General features: G+C 47.6%; 1 protein-coding gene across 1 annotated transcript in view; it reads left to right on the plus strand.

Annotated features, from left to right (window-relative positions):
- Nucleotides 1–4,246: 4,246 nt before the first annotated feature.
- Nucleotides 4,247–22,987, plus strand: part of LOC118507121 (pair-rule protein odd-paired) — a 31,659-nt gene continuing 12,918 nt past the window's right edge. Inside the window, 3 exon segments of the mRNA XM_036045126.1 lie at nucleotides 4,247–5,105; nucleotides 5,107–5,647; nucleotides 5,685–6,257. Coding sequence (XP_035901019.1) covers nucleotides 5,034–5,105; nucleotides 5,107–5,647; nucleotides 5,685–6,257 — 1,186 coding nt within the window. The 5' untranslated portion in view covers nucleotides 4,247–5,033.

Below are 22,987 nucleotides of genomic sequence, written 5' to 3' on the forward strand. Positions count from 1 at the left end.
GGGCGATGACGGAAATAGGAGTCCCACCGCGATCGATGACGTGTGAGAAAATGGGTTGAATGCACAGACCGGCAAGCAAGAAAGTGTTTGAGCAAGGGGGTGAGACATCTTTGTTTTAAGATGCTGGAGGATTATTTTACACAGATGGAGACATTCGATGTGTGGAAAAGAATGTCTCACCCAGCATATGCTCCCGCCAATGATTGTGTTTTCTACGCGAGAGCTGAAGCTAGCTGAAGAAGTTTTAAAATTCGTTCAAATTTGTCTTTTTGGATCGAAATCCTGCTTGGGGTCATATTTTCCTCTAATTTATGATTTACTAAATTCAAATTGGCTTCCTTAAAATCGTTATTAAGTACTTACTGCAACCGATTCAAACGAGACTCGAACAAAGAACCTTCCATGTACAAACCTATCGTCAGAGCAGAATGCCATTTAATCCACTCTTTGGCGATTGATGAGTTAGATCTAGTATGAGACGAGATGGATATCTTTTTTAAATCCTGGACTTTAATACTTATAGAACAATCTGTTTTAAATTAATTAGGCTTCCAAAAATACATTGACTGCTCAATTCACAACCTCGCCACACTTGAATGCATAAAAATTTCAACCAAATAGACGTTGATACCAATTATGCCAACAATGAGACCGAAGCAGCGGTCCGGCACCGTTGGCAATTCTTCTTCCGAAACCAATAAGACCACCTTCCGATGCTGCGTAATGATATGTTGAGCTTCTGTGCTGACCACTGGCCGTTGCATCAATTTATCGCCAGTTGCATCGCCGTGGTGAGAAACCTCTGTGCGAAATCGCAACTGTGGGCGCAAGAGAGAGAAAAAAAAGACAGAAATCTGCGGGGGAAAACTAATTTCCCGCCCTCATTGTTTCCCGTTGCTGCTCGTCTGCACGCGCTTCCCACTTCCCGTAGGTGTATTGTTCGGAATTTTCGCTGAGCTCGAAATGGAATTCGCTCAATGAAACAAATGGTTTCCATTTGACCCGTTAATGGACATTATAAATTCGGCAGTGCGCATCGAAATCGCTCCAATTAATCAGTAGTGTGCCCAGTGTGGCTGCGGCCTTGCACGTGGTGCTTGGTGGGTGGTGGGTGTGCTTAAGGGTAAAGATGGAAATCGTAAAATTAAAACAAAACACAGCGTACGCACAAGTAAAAACAACAAGAAAAAAAAGCCCCATTGCACCACAGGCTTCTAAAGACTTGGTCGGGGCAGCTTTTGTGTGGAGTTCTTTCGCGAGGGCGAATAAAACAAAGAAGGATTATTAAAAGAGCTCCCAAAACAGCAGATCATAATTTTAATGTACTTTGGGGGATTTTTTTTGTGGAGTGGGGTGTATGCCAATTTTTGTGCCCCACAAATCTGAGAAGACTCCCAGAAGACGGCGAAGGGAACAGAAATACAAATTCCACCAATTCATCACCGGGTCGTTGGTGGACGGACTTGAACATGGTGGATGAGAAAGAGCTGAAGGGTAAATGTACCAAATATTACCAACAATCACTGCCGTAGCTCACCTCAAGCCCAAGTACAAACGTGTGGCTCCGGATGGACTCGTGGACGTTAAGAGGTTCCAGAAAGAGCGAAAGAAGAACGGGAAAGCTGGTTCTTTGGTCGGCCCCGGGAGTTGCAAGGAAGCTCATTTCCGTGCTGTGTGCGCACACAACCCGCGAAACCGATGTAAAAATATGTAAATTGAATTATATGTTAATTTATGTGTTGTACAACGGTGTGGAGCGACGTGGTACGTTAAAGGGCATGTGTGAGCAGAGTTCGCCTGGGGTCTGTAAGGGGGCAAGAAAACATTCCTGTGGGTGGACTTGGTAGCAGTGATTGACCGTAGGTGGGAACAGCAGAAAATAGTAGCCGAATGTGTTGTTGTTGTTTGGGCTGTTTGGGGTTGTATGGGGGGCAGTGAATGAAGAATGAGCTTGCTTGTAGCATTTGACGAAACGTCAACTCGAGCGGCGACTTCTCATTCGTACGACGACAGAAAGTTCGGTTATATTGTTGTCAACACTTATTGTGTGAAATGGGTGTACGCAACTCGCCCAATTGTTAAGAGTAGCAGATGAAAAGACAAAAAGAGTTTTATAGCTTACAAATAATAGATAATTAGTACCAATTTACTTCGTCTGTCATATGTCAAAACTAGTTTCCTTCAAATGCCTAGCTCTCCCGAGTCATCCTTTGTTCATTAGGCACGTGCTGGAAACATGGGGCGACATTTTAGCGGCCATTAAGCAGCCGTTCGTGAGGCCGACATATTGAAAGAAGTTTTAATATTCATCTGCGCTTCTCATCCTGCTGCGATCGCGATCTAATCTTGGGCCATTCAGAAATGGATCTTAGAATAAATTTGCAAAATTCTATCATTTTCTAGCCAAAAAGAGCAATCGTCACCAAGCCGTGGACCGCGACAGAACGACTTCCTGTTGGCACAGCTAACAAATGGCATCCATCAGTCAGATACAAATCGTTGCTATAAATTAGCGAGAAACTGTGTTCGTCTGCTGTTCATTCTCTACTTAAAAAGAGCAAAATCCACATCGCAATCAAGAAAGCGATGGCGATGGTTTGTTTTTGGTAGAAAGTCATCACCTTCGACGATCGCGACGCATTCAGCTTATCGTCGATCGCGAAGCGACATTTATCATATTTTTAATTAACATCTGTAATGATTGTTGATCGCTTTCCGACCGTGCGTCCAACCGCCTTTTTCCATGTCGCCCATAAATGTAAGCCAGCAAGTCCGTTTCTGATCCTCAACCTCGGAAGCTCTCCCGACGGGAACAGACACACAGGCGAATCTGGCTGGTGAAGATGATCGCGCTATCGTGTATGGTGCGGTACAGTATCGCAAAAGGAAAGGACTCGCGATACTGTCGCTCGAGCGCGCTTTCCTTCCCGAGACCCAGCCAGCCAGTCGCGGTGTGGCACGGGTCCCTTATTTGGGATCATTAAGTGGCCTGTTTTTAATTGCTCCACGGAGAGTAGTTTCGCCACCAATACGCCCGAGTGGCGTGCGGGGAGTCGTAAAAGTGCAATACCAATTAAATGCGCCTTGAAACTTGATCCCGTTTGTTGCGTCCGTCCGTTCGTTCGTTGAAATCGTCCCCGGCAAAGCGATGATTGTCGCCATTTGCTTTTGTGACGGAATCCCGTAACGGCGACCGGGCGAGATCACAGTGTGTGCCAGTGTGGTGATGATCGTACCTCAACGTCTGTCGTCTCGCGATGGTGTTTTGGGTCCGAAAAATGTTACCACTCAATTATCAAATTTACGCGCACAAAACGAGACAAATGACACAAATCGTTCGGTCAGGGGGAAAAATAGGGATCGTGGACACAGCGGCACTCACTCTCACACACGCAGCCCGGTGGAAGATTAACGTAAACCGGAGCAGCGAACTCCTGCCGGTCCTGTGGTCCTGTGGTCGTGAAATTCCCCCCGACCGAGCATATTTGACTAAGGTTGACAAATTTGACAAATATTTTAACAATAACAATTTTTGGTTGGAATCAATAATAAAGGATCGTTCGTTCTCGTTCGTGCGGCGCCGAGGATTTGTGTGGGAAAGAGTGAGAGAAGCGAGCAGTGTTATGAGAGAGAAAGAGCAAAGCGTCTCTCACGTTACAGATTGTTGGTTAGTGCTAGTTTACACGTAGCACACAGAGGAATAATGGAGCAAAAATTAAAGAATTGTACTTTAAAGTTTTTATAAATATTTGCGAAGCTATTACACTATTTTTCCCGATGAGCCTAAAAATAGGACATTCAGCTGTGAACAGACGATAAAGATGTCCGTATACAGTTTACCAAACTTCTAACTTATTCAGCTGATTAGAAAACAGCTTGAGGTATTTATAGCACTCAAAGTTCCTATACTATTCTACTCAAACCATCAAACAAAGAATCTTAAAATTGCGCTTTAGATGGTCAAAATAGCTCTTTTCAAGAAGTTGTAAAATTCTTCACCTTCTCGAAGTCATTCCATCCATTCGGTAAGGCTCACTGAAAATCGTTCCAGCTCCGTGTAAACCACCAAAGAAATTAATACAAAATCCTGACTACAAGCGCAACAAAGATAGCACTCACGAGAGAACAGGATGGCACTCCATTTCACCCTTGAAGCCACTCCTACTCGACACGTCGCGTTAGGGCGTGTCCCAATCACAGCATACTTTTCCACGGCAAGCCAAGCATAAACGAAACATGAGTTCGGCAGCAAAGCGAGATATACCGTACGGTCGTACCCTCCTGTCGCGGACGGATCGGAACCCTGGTTGCAGCTCGGTGCGAACATCGCTACTCAGAATGCTGCCAACGTTCGTGCTCGCAATAGGTGTCCGCACAGCGAAGCCGCGTGAGTCGTGAGATCATCCCGGGAGTCCCCGTAGCCGTGCGTGTGTGTGCGAGATCAAGCGTGATCTTCGACGGTTTTCGAAGCTGCATCATCATCATCATCGTTGTTCTCGTACTATTACACACTTTGTTGTTTTCGAGGGTTATCACTGCGTGTGGGCGCGCGTGGTGCGTCAGGAAGTGTTTGTTTGTCGGGGTCGGTGATCGAAGTGTATCGCAGTGAACATAGGTGACAAGTGTACGGATGTGTGTGTGTTGTTGTGTGCAGAGTTCGTCCTTGTTGTGTGGTGCGTTGTTGTGTCCTCGGTACGTCCGAAGATCTCGCGTCGGAAGTTTCGGAGTGTTTGAAACTGTGTCCGAATTGTTTGGAGAATATTGAAGATTGAATAATTTAAATCAGCGTGCACATTGAACCAACTCCTGTACGAAGTGTGTGTTTGCATACGTGTAGTTGAAGAATCAATTGCGAAGTTTTTTTACCGTACACAAGTGAAGACAAAATGAAACAGTGCTTGTTGTTTGTGTTCCTTCAGGTGAACCAACGAAACGTCACAGAAGTCGTGTTATTGTGAAAAACAGTGGAGGAAAACCCTACCTTAGGTAACTTTTTTCGCTCGTCTAGTGTCCAGATAAACAGTCCTGCCAAAATGATGATGAACGCGTTCATGGACAGCGGGTCGTCCGCGGCACATCATTCGCATCTGGCCACGTTCGGTATCAAAGATGTCGCCGGATCATCTGGAGCAGAGCAGTGAAATCGAATCCACGGCTAGTTCGGCGGCTAGTGCAAGTCTGGCTGCGGCTGCAGCTGCCGCCGCGGCCAGTATGCTTCCTCCGGGTGCTACCGGTTCTGGAGCGTCCGGAACGGGCGTAGGCACATCCGGGTCCGCGAATGCCAATGCCTCCGATGCAATGTTTTACCATCACCATCCCCATCATCACCATCACCACCAGAGCAGCCCATCGAATGGGGCTGGTGGGGGGAGTGGTGGCGGAGGTTCTGCCTACAACTCCCACCACCTTTCACCACCCTCCCACATGTCCACCCATGCGATGGCACCGTACCATTCGCGGGACTTCCTATCCCTCAAGCGTGACAACGATTACTTCAGCTCGGCGGCTGTGGCCTCGAGTGCTGCGGCGGCCTCAAGTGCGGCCGCAGATCCTTCATCTCTGTTTGCTGCTGCCCACGAAAGCCCGCTGAACCATCATTCGGCAGCGGCAGCAGCAGCCATCGGACATCATCCGTTTCCATGCCGGGGCACATTCGATGCGAGCGATGGCCGCTGCTGGGCTAGCGTCAGCGAGTGACTACACCCATCCATATGCCCATCATGCACACCATGCGCATCACCAGAGCAACTATGCCTCGGCCATGCACCACCATCATCAGCACCATCCGCTCGCCAACCTGCCCGTGAATCCCGGCACGTCCGGAGCATTCTTCCGCTACATGCGCCATCCGCCGGCCATTAAGCAGGAGATGCAGTGTCTTTGGGTAGAGCCGGAGCTGCCACCGCACCATCATCACCACCACCATCTTGGACTTGGTCTGACCGCTCTGGCCGCCAGCATTGGGGGGGCCGGATCGGACGGCGGTAGTCGCAAAACGTGCAACAAGATCTTCAGCTCGATGCAGGAGATCGTGACGCATCTGACGGTGGACCACGTCGGCGGGCCCGAATGTACGACGCACGCCTGCTTCTGGCTCGGTTGCACGCGCAACGGTCGGCCGTTCAAGGCGAAGTACAAGCTGGTCAATCACATCCGGGTGCACACGGGCGAAAAGCCGTTCCCGTGTCCATTTCCGGCCTGCGGGAAAGTGTTTGCCCGTTCGGAGAACCTGAAAATCCACAAACGAACGCATACCGGTAAGTGGCCAACAGCAAAGTTCTTACTCTCCAGGAGGGCTCTCTGGCGAGTTGAATATACTTCCAAGAATTCTATCCTTTCTGCAATAATACTTCGGAGGAGGAAACCAACACCGAGTCCTTCTACCGACGGACTTGCCGACGAACGACAGCAAAAAAGACGAGAACGAGCCTTTGTTTTGGACGATTCCTCGCAATATGTGAGAACCGTTTTTTGCGGGCACTCCACCGGGAGGTCCTGTTAAGGGTTCACCAAGATTCCCTGGTCCCTGCACATTATACCTTCGGCGTTGTGATTGTTTTGAGCCAGCGCGTCCTGAGCGTCTTGTTTGGGAGGTTTGGCCACATCAAAATAGTAATTATATTGTCCCCCGGATTCTTTTACTTCAATTGCTCATTTGGAAGCGTGCCCGTGAGGTCTTGTGGAGCGAAGTGGCAAAAACAAACGGTTAATGTTAGTACGGTGATTAATGAGAGCGTATGGAACACCTGAAGCAAAAGAGAAGGCTTAAGTGGTTGTGGTTTGAAGTGGAAGTGTGCCGTTCAATTAATGACTGGAAGAAGGCAATCATTTTCCTTCTGGCCAAGAAAAGCTGTTGGAGTTCTTGTTTTAGGGAAAGAGAGGAAAAAAGAGGTTGTCAACAAGTGGCTCTTTAAATGGCTCTATTTGAGTAGGATTTGTTCATAAATTAAGCGTAAATCAGTCGAGCAGGGTTTTGTTTACCTTACGGAGCATAATTTATAATAAAGCAGTTAAGGAAGTTGGACGTTAATTTTCACGCCATTATTTATGAAATTCGTTGCACAGATCGCCTACTTGCCAGTGAGGAACGCAAGGAAAACAAATTTAATTAAACGGGTATTGAAATTTTCAATGGGATTAGTTGTGAAACGGATCAATCGGCTCAAATCGGTTCCGTTCCGTTCGTGCTCGAGCACGCATTCGTGTAGGGTTTTTTAGTCGATCCTCGGCCCGCAATTTAGAGATTGATCTTAATTAATTTTTAAACGCTACGCAACAACTCCGCTTTGGTGCGATTTGTTTTGGATGTTTGTCCGATTAGCTCCGATTTTTTCTTTTTCTTTCGAGTTCCACGGATTCCTCTTTGGAGCGGGTCGAGTAAACAATCTGGAGGCAGGCATCCGGGAACGAGCAAACTAGAGAATCTCCTTCCGAGGTGTGTGTGTGTGTGTGTGTGTGTGTGTGTGTGTGAGTGCGTGTGTCGATTACCATCAGATCAGAGGGCAAAGAATGATGAGAATTCCATTCTCTGCTTCTTCCTCCTGGTTTTCCCGTCGTTTGCCCAAGACCCGTTCAGCGGAGCCAACAAAAAAGGAGTAATTAATCTCCATTTTCGAACGTTCATCAACGGCCGACGAGAAAGATGAGGCCCTCGGGCGTGCGCCGCGGCGTTTCAAATTGATTTCGTTCGTCCATCATTTCACACCTCCACGGTTGTTTTCGGTGTTGTGCGGCTGAATCGCACACTTTGGCCCCGTCTGGCTGGCCGTTGTTTATGAAGATGTGTGTGGTTTGGTGGCCGTGTTGCCAGCTGGCATGTAAATATGGACAGGTCTTCATCGTTTGCTCTCTCGCACGTAGCTCATTACCAATCGACATTTGCACTTCGTCTGAGGTCGGTTAAGAGTTAAACAGAGAGCTCCATGACCTTTTCAAATGATGCATCTGACCTCCGGAACAAAACTCACACACCACAAACGGGAAAGAGCTTTAATTGTGGGATAAATGATTACGAATAGCTGAGGACATTAGGTGGTGCTTAGAAATCGATTTCAATAAACGAACTACTCCATACACACACACACCAGCAATACACATTGGCCTGGATAAATGGGATCTCGCGTTTTTTATCAACTTCAATGTTTAGAATCTGTGGTTCCGTAGAGGAGGAATATTGATTTTTCCATCACACTGAAGGAGATTATTTCAGTACGCACAAAACACAAAACCACAAAGCACAACAACACCGGGCAGCTGTGTGAGTGTGGCCTTTGCTATGCCACGGAGAAAGGACATTCCAGACACACACACACACATACAGCCACAATAACCGGTCATCAGTGGCGACAAAAGCAGGAGGCAAGCAATTGTTGAGCCACCCAAACTGGTACGACTGGCCGACTGGGCTGGGAAACTCTGGGATGGGGAAAGTAAAATGGTTTTCCCTTCGGCATCGGTGCACGGGAACGAGGACGGGGTCGAATAGGTTGATCCCACAGTGATCCCACACTCGTCCCCCTGGTAAACCCTTGTGCCCTGGCTGGGTGGGTTTGTTGGTGTTGGTGTGCATGATATTAGGGCTTCCGTTGTCCTGCTGTCATCGGCATACGGCCGTCGCTGGCATAGTATATAGTAGTACGATTACGATTACGGGCTAAACTCTCGGGGACCCGAGGCCATCGTATCCTTTGCCACGGGAGGATTGAGATCATGGGAGTTGTGAACCTGCCCTCTCTTTCTCTCTCTCGCTCTCGCTCCCCATGTCTCTGCATCGTTTCCTTGGAATCTCTGGACACAAACAACCAGGACCAGGCGCCCGCAGTGCTCGGATTCAACCATTATGGAGGTTCAGCCATGAACAAACAATTAAATCGAAGTCATAACACAGTTATTTTAAATTGACCGACACAAGCGGGTGTTTTCCAGCAACTTGTGTCCTTGTCGTGTCCGCGGTAGGGCATTTATTGGTTGTTGTGGACACTGTTGACTGGGTGGTGTACATCCGTGCATCCGAGTGGAGCTCGAGTGGAAAGTGAAAACTCCACGCGTAAGTCCAACAATATGTTGGTTTTTATGTGCTTGTTTTATCTTCATTGCACACGATCTTTTTTTTATTGGCTTTTCTTTGCCGTCCACAGCCACAAACGACCGAGATGCAGTTTGTTGCGTGCAGTGAGTGGATTGTGGTTGACCAGAAAGAAAAACAACAACGTTGTGTCCTGGCTATCAGTTGCAGCCGCTTTGTTTGACACTTTCATAAACGGTATTGCGATCGTTCCGTGTCTTCATCAAACAGGCGTTAGTCGTCAGGATCAACCTCAAATGAACTACTGTCGGCGAGCGTCGAGAATGACAATCTCCACACGTTCCATTCAGAGTTTGAAGCAATTTTTTTTGGGCTATTTAAATTGATCCTTGAGGATGAGAGTCTTGACTATCCGCCATCTTGAAAGACTTTTTTTCTCACGCTTCTCTACTCGTACTGAAAGGGAAAACCTTTACCTGTTTAGCTCCCCAAAACCCACCTGCAGTCACAAGAAAGATTGAATGTCGTCGCTACTTGTATTGGACGCTGGTGGACACGGGATAGGCTCGTTTGTCCAAGGTTAGGACAATGTGTGTACCGGGGCAACGTCTTAATTTACCAATCGTCTGAGAATGAAATTGGGTGTCTACTTTTCATTCACTGTGGGTACTGGTGCGCGATCGTGTTTTTTGCCCCCTTTCTTCTGGCTGTCTTAGCAGGGGTCCTTAGGTCCGCTGATCCCTGGCCGGCTGCATGATTGGAGTGGATAAAATTGCAGCTTCTCCGTTTCTGCAAGTCTCTGGGCGCTCCATCGCGTCCAAAGAAGGGCTCAAGATGTAAAGTTCTCACCGAAGAAGCGTTTCCTTCTCGTGTGAGACTCGAAACTTTGTGTACGTCTAATTTCGGCTCGATTCGAAACGTATAATTTTGAGTGTTCATTTTCACAGCATGAGCTCCCCAGGGCTTGTTCGATCCTTCGGTGGTAGTAGCTGTGTTGTGGATGTGTTTTTGGGCCTATTCGTTTCGGGGTGGACCTGAGCAGCAAAATAAATAAAGAAGTTTTGGAGCCCTCCCGTCTGTCCGGAGGGCTAAACGCAAACGGTTGAAGGTTTTCATTTTGCGGTTAACAATATATGGGGAGCAAACAACAACTGAAACAGCCAAAAAAGTCGGAAGTCGGAATGGCAATTCTTGCGCATTCGGTGTATAATTTACCCGCCCACTTGAGAACGCCCTTTTTTCGCGCGCGCTCCTACCGTGATCCAAGTCCGAGTCCTTGAAGAAAATTGATTATCTTCCTGTTTCCTTGGCATCAAGTTTGGAGGCTTCTGGGCCTCTTTCAACACACGCCTAATAACCCACACATACACGGAGCGTGCTCCCGACAAATGAGCCGTTAAAACAAAGCATAATTGCTTTCCACGGGACCTCAGCAGAGGACGGACGGACATCTGGTAGCTGGAACAGAGAGAGTGAAGATCAAATTACGACCTAAGGAGATACGAGCTAGAGAGTGGCTAGTAATCGGCTACCTCGCTTGTTCGCTTGGTTCGAGACCCAGGGATCGTCCGAGGGTGGTTTCGGTTTTCCTTTCCAACACCTCCGCCATGTTGACATTGATTTTATCGATCCGCCGTCAAAGCAAAGGGATCTTTGGGGTCTTCCGTGATGGGTTGAGAGTATCGTGTCGCATGTCTCGCACTGTCTCGCTCCGTTGAAATGTTGTCAAACACGAGCTTAAGTGACCACTTGAGATAAGATATCGAGCGAGGGTTAGTGAGGTCCTTATTCCGGTCGAAGATTCTTCACGGGTAGCACATCTGGAGCACAGTAAGGGACATCTTTCAATTCCCTTTCGATCGTGTTAGAAAACTTTAAAATCGATCCCTTCTACAGGGAACTTCATCTCTCTCTCTCTCTCTCTCTCTCTCTCTCTCTCTCTCTTGCTTGGAGGACCTTGTGTCATTTATTTTCCGTCAACATTCCGCCGCAAATCAAAACAAACCAATTTACGCGACAACAAAAGGTTCTCCTTCCTCATCGATTCTGCGCTCATTTATGTGTGGATTCCGGTTGGTTTGTCGGTGGGAAGGATCCATTGGGATGGCGATTCGTTCCTCGATTCGATTCCGATTCGTTTCACGTCAAACAATGTAATGCGCACTTCGGGAAATGGTGCCGGCAATGGGCGAACAATGGCACGAAAAGACACACCGAAGGAGTGTTGGCGGAACTGACACATAATTTATCGATTCTTTTGGGTGCCGTTTTTCCACCCAGCCAGCCAGAGTCAAGAGGACCCCGAAGCTCGGTCTGTCTTCGGGGTTCTGAGTCGAGTGTTTTTTGTTCGATTTTTTATTTTCTATTATTTCTTCGTTCTTTCCACTGGCCGCGCCGAGTGCCATTAAAAATCTATCATCAACATTAATATCAAAATAATAAATAGCGCGGCTGGTAGGGAAGCAGCAAAGGCCGTGGTGGATGTCTCCAAGTTCCGCTTACAGTGAGGCGAACAGGAATATCAATAAGGGAGAAAAGTGCTTAACGGGTCCGCATTCAGTGCTTCTTCAAGCGGCCATTTCCTTATCATGATTTCTTTAACGACTCAAGAAAAAAACACACATTCTCTTGCTGTAGGAAAGTGAAAAGAGGCAGCGAACCTAACCAGGGCCTTTTTGCTGGTGGGTTTTGCTCGAGCGTGTCAAAGTTTTTCCTTCCTGCGAATTCGCTTTCCCAACTCACTGTGATGACGGAAAAGAAAAACCTTTGACCATCTCCCATTTTTCGGGGTGGCCATTTTTTTATTTTCCTCTCCTTCCTTCCACTCTCCCTCCCTTGCATTCTACCCCACGTTATCTATCGACGATCCCCCTAGATCGACGTGGGTCGATTGGTTGGGTTTTTAGGGAAAGACTTTGTGTTCCATTTTTTTCCTTCTTTTCCCCTCGTGTTTTGCGACCAACGACGACGACAACGACTACGACGTCAGCACAAGATTTCTTTACCATATCCGTTTGTTTGGTTGGGGACGCCGTCCGACAGGCACAAGGAAAACTGACAAAAACACACGGTTCTAGGATGAAAAATGACCACGGCCGAACCTCCACTTCTTCGACACTGTTTCTCTCGCCGTTTCTTTGGTACCAAACACCACGACCATGTGGCCATTTCCCGTGGGCGTGCGAACTGTATGGGTGTGTGTGTGTTTTCGTTTCGGTTTTTTTGCTTCGCAGAGGGAGTGGTACGATCGATGTCGCCAATGTCGCCGGGAAAATCCTCACCCGACGAACTCCCCTCTGACACAGGCTTAAAGAATGACTAAAGACGACGGTCGGGATTTTTCTTTCAATCTCCGGTGTGCGGTTCCTTCGATTCACTTGCTTTTTGTGTGGCAATCAAACGACTCTTTAAACAGTGTTTAAATAGCAACAGGAGCTGTTCGTAAACCGCTTCGAAAATTCTTTAGGGACATTAAGATATTCCAAGGTTTAAATCCTTGGAGAGATGATCTACCGAAAAGTGATTAACAAATCAAATTTCTTGCTTGCTATAAATTTGAGCACTAAAGAAGACATCAAACCCTTGAAGACTCCGATCACCAAATTGGAAGGTCGTGTCATTTGGCCTGTCGAACGTAATTGTATCTTTCCAATGACCCACAATAAAGTCTGAGGACCCTTGAGCAACTTCTGCTCAAACATCTTACGGAACATGGTGATTACTATCTTCCATGCACAACGGCCATATACAACGTTGTAGTTGGTTGTGATGCTTGCACGGGCCAGGTTGTTTCGTTGTCGAACTTAACAAGCTCAAGCCCTCATACCTCCATGTGTCAGCAACAGTTAGCGAACGGTGCTCAACGGCAGCTACACAGCGCGCCTGCCCATGTCCCGAAAAACCAATCCGCGTGGCCCGTGGACGTCGTCGTCATCCCCCGACCTATGGGTAGTTTGATTAGATAGAAAATTATCCACCATGGTCTGGTGCGAGTGCGCCCAGGTTTAGGTGGGAACCTGGGTGGAACAAATTTATTTCCCCTCCGTGTGCTTGGCTCATTTTATGATTATTTCCCTCGGTCTCAGCATCGAAGAAGAGGTGGGCTTGATATGCTCCTACACCATAGTCATCATCATCATCATCAACAACATCACAGTCGTCGTTTGTGTTGTTTGTGTTCGACGTCACTGTTGTTAGATCGGTGGGTGTCTGTGTGTGTGTATGCGCATTTGTTCGTGGTAACTGTCATAAACATCAGAGCATCGAATCGATTTCGAATTGTGTGAAGCCAAAGGGGAGAACGAGGCGTTCCAAGAGCCTGGAACGATGGAGTAAAACTTATTTCAATCCCCGGTGCTCATTTATATAAAAACGCAACGCCAAGATGTATGGCGTCCACGGCCCAGAGGCGCTTCTAATGCGGTGCCTCTCCTATCTTGGCAACGATCGAAGGAGGTCTAGGGAAGAAACAAACGCACGTCTCGTGTACATCAAGATATGACAGTTCGGAGGATGTTTTTGTTGTTGTTTCTTTGACAAGGGTGTGTGTGTGTGTGTGTGTGTGTAGAGGGTGGAATCGGTGGTGCGTTCGGCGCCAAGTAGAGCACGGAAGCGAAAAAATATAAACCTCGACTCTCACTTGGAAAAGCCAGAACGGTGGTTCTCCAAAACCAAAACCCTGGGCAGAGGAAGGCCCAAGAGGCACGGGAAGAAAATCACGCACATCAAAAACAGTCAAGCTGAAGCAATGCGAAGATGAGGAAAAAGAAAGCCGACCGACACAAAAATTGACTTCTTAGGTAATTTCAATTTGAAGTTACCTTTCCTTTTCCCTTTGCTTTGTCTCTTCCTACGAAGCCGAGTCGCATATCTGACAGGCCTCTGGTAGCAAAGCCTCCGCAATCCATCTTGCCATTCTACGATCGGATGAGGCTGATAACCGAGGTCTAGCCAATTTTTGCACATAAATCTTGTAAGCACATAATGTTATCTTAATTTTGCAATATGCTCGCTCCGATCTCCGATAGCAATCTTGAGCGTTTTATGGTTGAGAAGGCATCATGCAATTTCGAAAAATTGGGATCTATCCACGGACGAAGAATGCATAGTTTTCACGCTAATCCTGGTGTTTGATTTGTTGGTCTATGCGTTTTTGAAAGCAGCACAACCGAGAACCACAATTTTCGCACTCCCGAAAGAATAGAGAGGCCCGACTTTTTTGAAGGAGTTCCGAGTTGCCGGAGTCCAGCGGTCTGCTTAAGAGAACACATTCTCTTCTTAAGTTTGGTTTTAAGAGGGCGTATCGAGGATCAGCAAAGGGATCAGGAGTGTGTTGAAGGATAAGAACAGGCATTCAATAACTAATCAAGCCAAGGCCGACACAAAACTTGTAGAGCAAACGGTGTTTCCACAAAAGTTCATCGTACGGGCAAGGATATTTTGGGATGGAAAGGGCACCGGCAGGTCGAAGGATTAAGCGGTGTTAGAAGCGGTGTTGTTTTCTGGAAGCTCATACACTGGTACGGATCCTTTTCCATTCTGCACTGTATTGGCCAAGCGCCTCGCCGTTCCTCACCCTGTTCTTCGTCTCCCAATCTCCGGCAGAAAGTCTTTGTTTGCGTTTGTGAAGAAAAAGTTTGTTTGTTGTTCCACCCACCGGAGTTCTCCGGTTCTCGGGTCGTGCTAGGAAGAGAGAGAGACAACTTTTGCAGGAATAAATAAACATACATGTTGGAGAATCCTGGTTTCTCGTGTGCCAGGTATGTTCGTAGCGAAAGGTGTACTGTGAACGCTCGAGTTGTCGTCGCATACACACGGGTCCCTTGTCACACGGCCATCATGGATTATGAGCCATCTCGAGTCCTTGTCGAGTGTGTGTTTGAATGCTTTTTAAGGGCAACATTGTTTCCCCGGCTCTCGAGCTATCCGAGAGGAAAGTGAGTAAAGCTACTTAGAAACTGGATTAGATCACTCGACGAGGATGCAGCCTTGCAGGAACGGGAGGATTAGCCGGGAGGACATTGTGTAAGGTGTCGTTCGGGCAAGTTGTTGAAAAGCGTGTGAAATGGATCGATTAGAAGCGACTGCCAGGAAGGTTGACACGTTTTTTGTTATTGGTGTACCAGATTTTGGACAAGATTTTTGAACAGCTTATGATGAGCTTATGATGAAGTTGGATCTCGATAACGATGTCTTAAGATGTTAACTTGAGATAGGAGAGAGTTGCACATTGATTGAGCGATTGATAGAAACGCTTAATTATGTGTGCAACTGACAGTTGGCATTAGCGGTGCGCCTGAAGGTAGGCTAGGCCTCCAAAACAAAGCGTATTTAATGATTGTTTTGACATTTTGCATTTATTGCTCAGCCATATTTAATCGTCATACGCATCGATTCCTTCCCGAGAATGACAAATGATGTCTGTATAGAAGAAAAGGTTCTAATCGAATGCACTCTTCTCGTAAAACGAAGCATTAAAAAATGGAACTGTCTATCCGCTTTTCGAGTTTAAGTAAGGGGTGTGTCACCCATACAAGATGGCGGCATCGGCAAACGAACCGGGGGATTTCAAAAAATACGAACAGATGATCGAATTGTTATTAAAAAATAAATCCTTCACAGGTTACCCCCTTTTCGGCCGAGCTGTCATCGGTCCTGACTTCAGGTTCTGTGCCAGGCTTCGGAGGACTTTATTTTATCCAACTCGGTGGCAACCATTTGCTAGCGTTTTTTAAAGGGTGCCAGCCACGGTTGTTGCGTTTGTTGAGCAGCTTATAAACCCGTTTCGGAACCCTGGCATACTGTCGATGATGATGATGCTGGTGCCGGTACACTGGCTGATGACACTTATCATCGTCATTACGTTTCACGCTTCATAACCGGCCTAATCATGATGATCTTTCACGTTGCTGGCTGCCGGTCGGCCGTGCAATCCCTCCCCTAAATTTTTGATCCCGATGCCATCCGGATCCCTTGTCTGTTTGGGTAGGTCTGGCATCGACTGGCCTCAGCGCATTCTAGTCCCGTGTTCTTTTCCGATTCGTCCTTTCCGAGAGGGGTTTCGCGCTTTGCTGCACATCAAAAGCGTAGAGCGGGACACCTCTTTCGGGGGTTGGGAGAAGCATCTTCATCCCTTGTTGCATCATTCGTTTGTCATTGTAGCGATCGCTTTCTCTTTTTATCGTGCGCGCGCGTCTGGCACTGTCGTTTTGCTAACGATGTGCTAAGCTAATAGCAAATATATTATCCAATATTTTATGTAGCTTGGTTGGGTGTTTTTTCCTCTCTCTTCGACCTGCCTGGTTCTAGTCGCGCATTCCATATTGGATTTCCAGGGTCCGGGAAATGGAAACGTAAAGCCTTCGCGTGATAATAAATGAGGCACAACAGACCGGTGCACAGAGAGAGAGCGAATGGGAGAGAGGATAGAATCTTTTAGCACACCATATTTTAACAATCGAACCGTTTTCTGTATCCAATATTCCACCGAAACGAGAACCTTCGAAGCTTTTAATTGTTCACTTCAGTTCAGGCAGGGCCTCTAGCCGCCTCTTTTCTTTTGGTTAATATTTCGCCACGGTTTCGGTTTTCGGTGCACTAAATCATCTCCCGGAAAGCTTGTTCGATTGGGGAGGGACACAAGAAGGCTAGAATTTCCATAATAATGCGATAAATTATCAAATGAAACCCCAATCTTCTTCCTCCTCTCGTGTTCGTGATGGGGAGCATAGGCTTTGCAAAAGATCCGTGGGTTTTCTTTTTCGCCTTTTTTTTTTCCCCCGCGGTTCTGTTCCGTTCTGTGGTGATGGGAAAAGATTTCTCCAAATTTCATTACCACGCCATAAATTAGGCGTGTATAAAAATGGGAGCAAAATCGAAGCGTCCGTGTGTGTGTGTGTGTGTGTGTGTGTACTCTGACTCACACCGTATAGGAAGAGGTAGCCAGCAAAGGCTAACGATGTGAAGTATGAGAAAACAAGTAAACCGTCGCCACAATATTGCCCCAGTGTGTCAAATCCCTTTGAGCTGCTTTCCAATTCGGGGGGCCCTTAAGGAAGCCTTTTTTTACAGACTCCTTTTATCCTCCCCCCACTCCCCCCCCTCCTTCCAAAGAAGCAACAGAAAAAGTAATCAGAAAAAAGGGTACATCGAAAAAGTTGGGCCCAGGAAGAGGTTCGAAGCAACAGCATGACAACACCGTGGATATACACCGCGCGGAAAAGAACCAGAACGAGAGATGGAAAGAATTATGTTTGTTTTATGTAAATGTAAAGATTCGCCAGTGGGGTGATGAAGGAGGGGGGGGGGCGGCGGGGAGGGCATCCCAAGCAGGTGAAAGAGCCCCGCGGGGGTAACTTGTTAAAATGACATTTCAATACGCATTACTTTTCTCGACCTTTTTGCTCGACGAAACGACCGAGCGCCCGGTGAAAAATGTGCGTTTATAGTGAGAGCGCCAGTGTGGTGAGATGAGATGGTCGCACGGTGAGATGGTGTTAAATCCCATCGCCGCCATTGAGATGAGCGATTAGCGTGTGAAAGAGAGAGAGGGAGCGAGCGAGAGTGCGATCGAAATGCGAAGAGGTGTGATGATGATTGGAGAATAATGGAGCTGCAGATGGCCCCCAGAGACACACGCGGGCGCACGACATCTCAATACGGAAAACAAAGCAGCCTCCCACTCTGCCCACCCTCCACACACACACATCTGCGAGCGCGAAAAAGGCAAGTCTGTGTTAGTTGGTTTGATGGTTGTTCTCTCGCTTTCTCAAGTCTCCCGACATCCATTACACGTGGTGAGAAGAAGTGTGTTCAAACAAGGTGCATACGACGAGGTGAGTTAATCACCGTGCCGAGGGCGATTTATGAACCGTGATGGTGTGCTTGTTTAATGTTTACTCTGATTCCAAACGACTCTCGCTCTCTCTCTCTCTCTGTGCGAGCCTCCGGTGGGTACTCGTAACAGTTCCGAAACCTCTTCTGGCCCGAGTTAAACACTTTTCCAGACGAGCTTTTCTCGGCCAACGCAACGAGTCTGCTGTCCCCGAGTGCATTTTGTTGCAAACGAGCTTGCACCGAGCTCGGTATAGCGATAATAAAATAAATGATTTACTTTTACGATGTAATTTGATACCGATGAAAGAGCAGGGAACGGGATCGATTGGTCGGTTAGAAGGCGAAAACAAGTCTGGCTCGTTCACAGCCCCATCCCCACAATTAACTGCTATTGGTTTTAGTGCTCTTGGCCGTGGCCAATTAAAGTGCACCGGGAACGGTTCCACGGTGTGGAGTTCATTGGTCAGCGGCTCGATTCCTGCCGCCATGTTGGTGAAATTGGATTTAATTGAATGATTTGAACGATGTCCGTTTGATGGTGTTTATTTTATCTTTTATTGGTAAAGGGATTCCTCTATTCCTGGCAACGATCCTGCACCCCAATAACGATGCATTGTCATTGGTGGCTGGTTTCATGCAGGATCTTCGGTTATGACGTTCACTCTATGCTCAGCAAATCTTCAAGAACGAGAAAACAATGTCCACTTTGACGGACATAAAAAAGGCGATGCAGTTTTGTGTGTCTGTGTGCGTCTCATTCACCACAGGACATTGTCTTACGGGCAATGAACTTTCAATTCTCCTCCCCGCTCCCCATCACCCCTCCTTTACCGAGTCTTTTGTTCGCCAGCATATCGCGTGTCAGTATCGTGTCCTGGAAATGACAAACTTTGGTTTCACTCCGTACCGGTCGCTCCTGACACAAGTAGGTTAAGCTGGGCAGAACTAACCCGTAGAAATATATGGTGCTACTGGACCAGAGTCCGGGTGTGTCATTTACGGAGGTCAATCTTGTTCAAACTCCAAGCTGCCAAACACTAATCCGAGACCTGAAACTTCGAGACGAGTTCCTAACTTGGGACAAGCGCGAGCGGCCGTGAATGGCGCCGTGGAAACGAGGAAAAAGTAAGTTTCAAATATTCTGACAACATAACACATTTTGGACGATACGATAAAAAGGGGAATGAAGCAAGTAAAAGAGCGAAGGCCACAATTTCTTATGCCACCACCTTATGCCAGAGTCCATATCGAGTCTAAAAAGGAAGGCAATCAATGCGATCGCCACCACCATCACCGACATCACTTGCCGTGGAAGGGTTGCTTGGAGGTTGTTTTTTTTTCTTCTGGTCTGTGGAGTCTGCGTCCCTCGACTGTACCGGCTTTGAATTCCACGGCCACAGTTTGCTGCTCTGCCAGTGGTGAGGTTGGATCTCACGATTTGCTGATCGTTTTGACAGTTGAGTTATCTTGTTATTCTCCGCCGTTCGCAGCCTTGTCCGTCCTGTGTGTACTGTCGCTCTGTACGCGGGGCTCGATGGAGACGGCGATGGGTCGGTCATTCCGTGCGAACAAATTTTCCAACGCTTCTATTGTTTCAATTTTCGACACGTTCCAGCGCTATCTCGGCCCCATCCGAAAAATCCCATCTCGAGGAACGATTTTTCGCTCGCCGCCAGACTGTATGGGGAGGTATGCGTATCACGTTGAGTTGAACCGTTTTCGGGCGATTTTAATATTGTCAAAAAGTTTAATTTATGATGCGAGTAGATGTGGTGCGAGGATGCTTTCAGTCCAGGGCTGTTAGTTTTTTTTTACGGGCCAGAGTTCGAAAACGCGTACTTTGCGCGTCGCAAAACTTTTCACCATGAACTTGAATGGCGTGGGTTTCGTTGATTTGATGCTCTGTCCTGCCGGGGAATCGGTACTTCGGGAGTAGGAAGCAAATGTGGAGCGAACTAGAAACGAAGTAAGGATCCGACCACCTTCAATTAGCCGCAGGAATCGAGTGAGGCGTAATTCGACACCCTGGGAAACTCTGCCATCCGAGACCACGAAACACCGTGGCAATCATGATCCAGCAACTACCTACCTACGAAGCTACGGGACCGGGTAAAGTGTGCCGACGAAATCGAAACTGACGTTCGCGCACAATTCAACCACCGCACTTCGGCGAGACGTCGTGGCCTGTGGAATCGATGCTTTTTCGAAGGATTTTTTCTGCCCCGGGTACAATATCGCCAATACAGGACGACGCTTGCGTGTGGCTGGAGAGAGCGAGCGAGCGAGATGTATACACGGTGAAGTTTGTTTCCTTTGTGTTTCCTACTGTTCTTTTGCTGCTATTGTGCCGGATTTTCTGTGGCCGATCCAAGGACTTTGTTGGGCGATGACGTGAAAACCACCGTGTGTAACCTCACCCTCTCGAGGGATGATCGCTCTGCAAACAAACAGACACGATCCTCATGATCCATGATCCTTGAGCTTTGCGGAGGTAGTTTTAGTGAAGAAAAATGGAATCGAATACTGTCCTGTATCACAGTGAAAAAGGACGATTTCGGAATAAGACACAACAACACAGCGGCTGAAGATCCTTTTCCGAGGAGCTGGGGTGCAAAACATCTTTGTTTCTACCTGAGCTCAGGTTCAGTGTTGCGTACAGTTGCGATTCGCCGTGACCCTCCGAAGGCCCGGTCGTTTGAAGTGTAGTTGCAACTATTCTGCTAATAACCACCGAATGTTAAATATTCTCTTCCTCGATATCATGACCTTTTGAGCCGCTCGGAGCCCTCTCCTACCATGTGCCGGTTGTGTCATCCCCTCGAGGGCTACGGCACGGTACGGCAGATCCGCTGTGTGTTCTTCCTTCCGCTTAGCGATGGGTGCGATTAAGTGTGCTGCAGGACAAAAGCAGCAGGAAATGAGGGAGATTTTTCACCTCGCCGAGGGACAATGCCGGCAGAAAAAGAGGACGCAGCGTACTGGAGTGGCTTAATACCGTGGCGAATGCACATGGAGGACAGATTTCATTGCGACCACTAAATCTCCCGAGAGGTAGACGGAGCGAGAGAGTGTGAGAACGAGCGAGACGGGCAGAATTAAACCGCCATTGTTTTCGTCAGTTCATTCATCATCCTAATCATGACTGTGGTGTCGCGTCAATACCCGGGGCACATAAACAGAAATAAATAAACAACCGGCAGTCCGAGGCAACCGGCGAGGCTGAGGTAAGCGAGACGGAAAAAGATCACTCAAGAGCAGACTTATCAAGGCGAGGACACACACACAAGGACACAAGGAGGACTACACAACAAAACGGTAGCTGTTTGTATTGGCGTCATATTTGCGCAGACAAATGAGGCTGGATGCGTATCCTTCGCCTGGCCAGAACTCTGGAAAGGGATTGTTCCTACGGTTGACAATTGTCATCTGCCGTTGGTTGGTTTTCGGTCAAATGCCAGCTCCGCTTTCGCAGAACCATTTTCGCTCTGCGGACGGACAGACTTGCAGTGCAGTTGGAGGGTTTTATAGCGCCGAGACAAGAAAAACTAGTTCCGATCGTTAGTGCGCCTTCTCGCCGATGGAAGAGCGCGTCAGACAGGAAAGTTTGCTACTAACCGTAGCGAAAAAGCTGGTCAACTGGAAGGACACGGTCGTATTGATATGGTGGCGAACAGTTCAGCATTCAGCCTAATGATACCCGGATCTGCGAGTTTCCGCACAAGGAGAATAATGGCGACTAACGACACACACACACATAAACGCCATTCTGGGTCCGGTTTTTTTTCGCACGATAGCTGAAGGACACACGCTAATGGGTGCGCAATAAACGACACAACTCGCCTCTAGATGCTGTTGGATGCTTGGTGTGTTGGTGTGGTTTTGAAGTCTTAATTATTTCATGATGCAATCACCCGGCTAAGGGTAATAACGGGTGTGAAAGAGAGCGCTCTTGCAATAAAAGCAGTGATGGCAGCAGCACTATTAATCATGTTTCGATTCCAAGTTCGATGGATAGTCGACGTGCCGCTGACGAGTGGTCGACAGTTGATGGTTGACAGAAGAAGAAAAAAAGCCTCAAAGTCCTTCAATGTTGCTGTTTGCTTTAGAGGGTCATTACGAGACCGATGTCATCTCATCGTTGCATTTGTTCGCTTAAAAAAACCACGAACCTTGTCCGGTAACTTGGGCTACGAATAGCTGAAACCTCTTTCGGAACTCCACTCGCACAACGAGACTGCTCGTGAGGGAGCTCATAAAAATCATGAAATAAATAATTTATTATCTTCCGAATAAGCGCAAGAAATGCTTATTGCTTTGTAATGGAAGCAATCGTATGCAAATGCTGGTACTTCATGCTCGCCAGCCAGCCAGCCAGCCAGCCAGTTCTTGCCGACCTGCGGACTCCATAAAAACATAATATGTTGTTGAGTATTGAGTAAACCAGCAAACGGGAAGAGTCATCCGGTCACGGAACTGCACGGTTGTGAGATAAGAAAATGAAAAACCAAAATGCATGAATGACGGTGGAACAATATGGAAGCATGCACCTACCATCATGGGACAATTTCTGTCCCGAGCTTGGGGTTGCCGATTATCGCCATCATCATCTGCGCCATGATTCGGGCATTGGAAAGGCGAACGGAAAGCTCTCTAGGAACTAGGAAACCCCAAAATGTCGATCATTGGGAAGGAATTGGTCGTAGATTCCACGACACCGATGGCCGGAGGACCCAAAGGGGACGTCGTGTCGTGTGGCACAAGTGTCTTGAGCGCAATCGATCGCTTCTGATCGGAATGTAGAGGAAAACACACACACTCACACACACACACAAACACACAGCTGTACGGGTCTGGCATTCGCGAGGGACTCGAGATGCACACGAGATTCGCTTCTAAACCCGTCTGTGCGCAAATCGCGCATTGGAGTTACGGAATAGCACGCCAGCAGACATGGGTCGCGGTTCCAGTGACAGAGAAGTGCTGTGGCGGCTGGAATGGCACGATTTTCCAATGAAAACATGCGCGAAAGAAAAACGAATTGAAACAAAGTTCGCCGAGCCGAGGAGGACGGATTGCGACGGAACGGCCGCCCGAACCTCCGAGAACCCGAAGACAATAGATCGAGAT

The sequence above is a fragment of the Anopheles stephensi genome, chromosome 2 (genome assembly GCF_013141755.1).
Source record: "Anopheles stephensi strain Indian chromosome 2, UCI_ANSTEP_V1.0, whole genome shotgun sequence".
In the NCBI taxonomy this organism is placed as follows: Eukaryota; Metazoa; Arthropoda; class Insecta; order Diptera; family Culicidae; genus Anopheles; species Anopheles stephensi.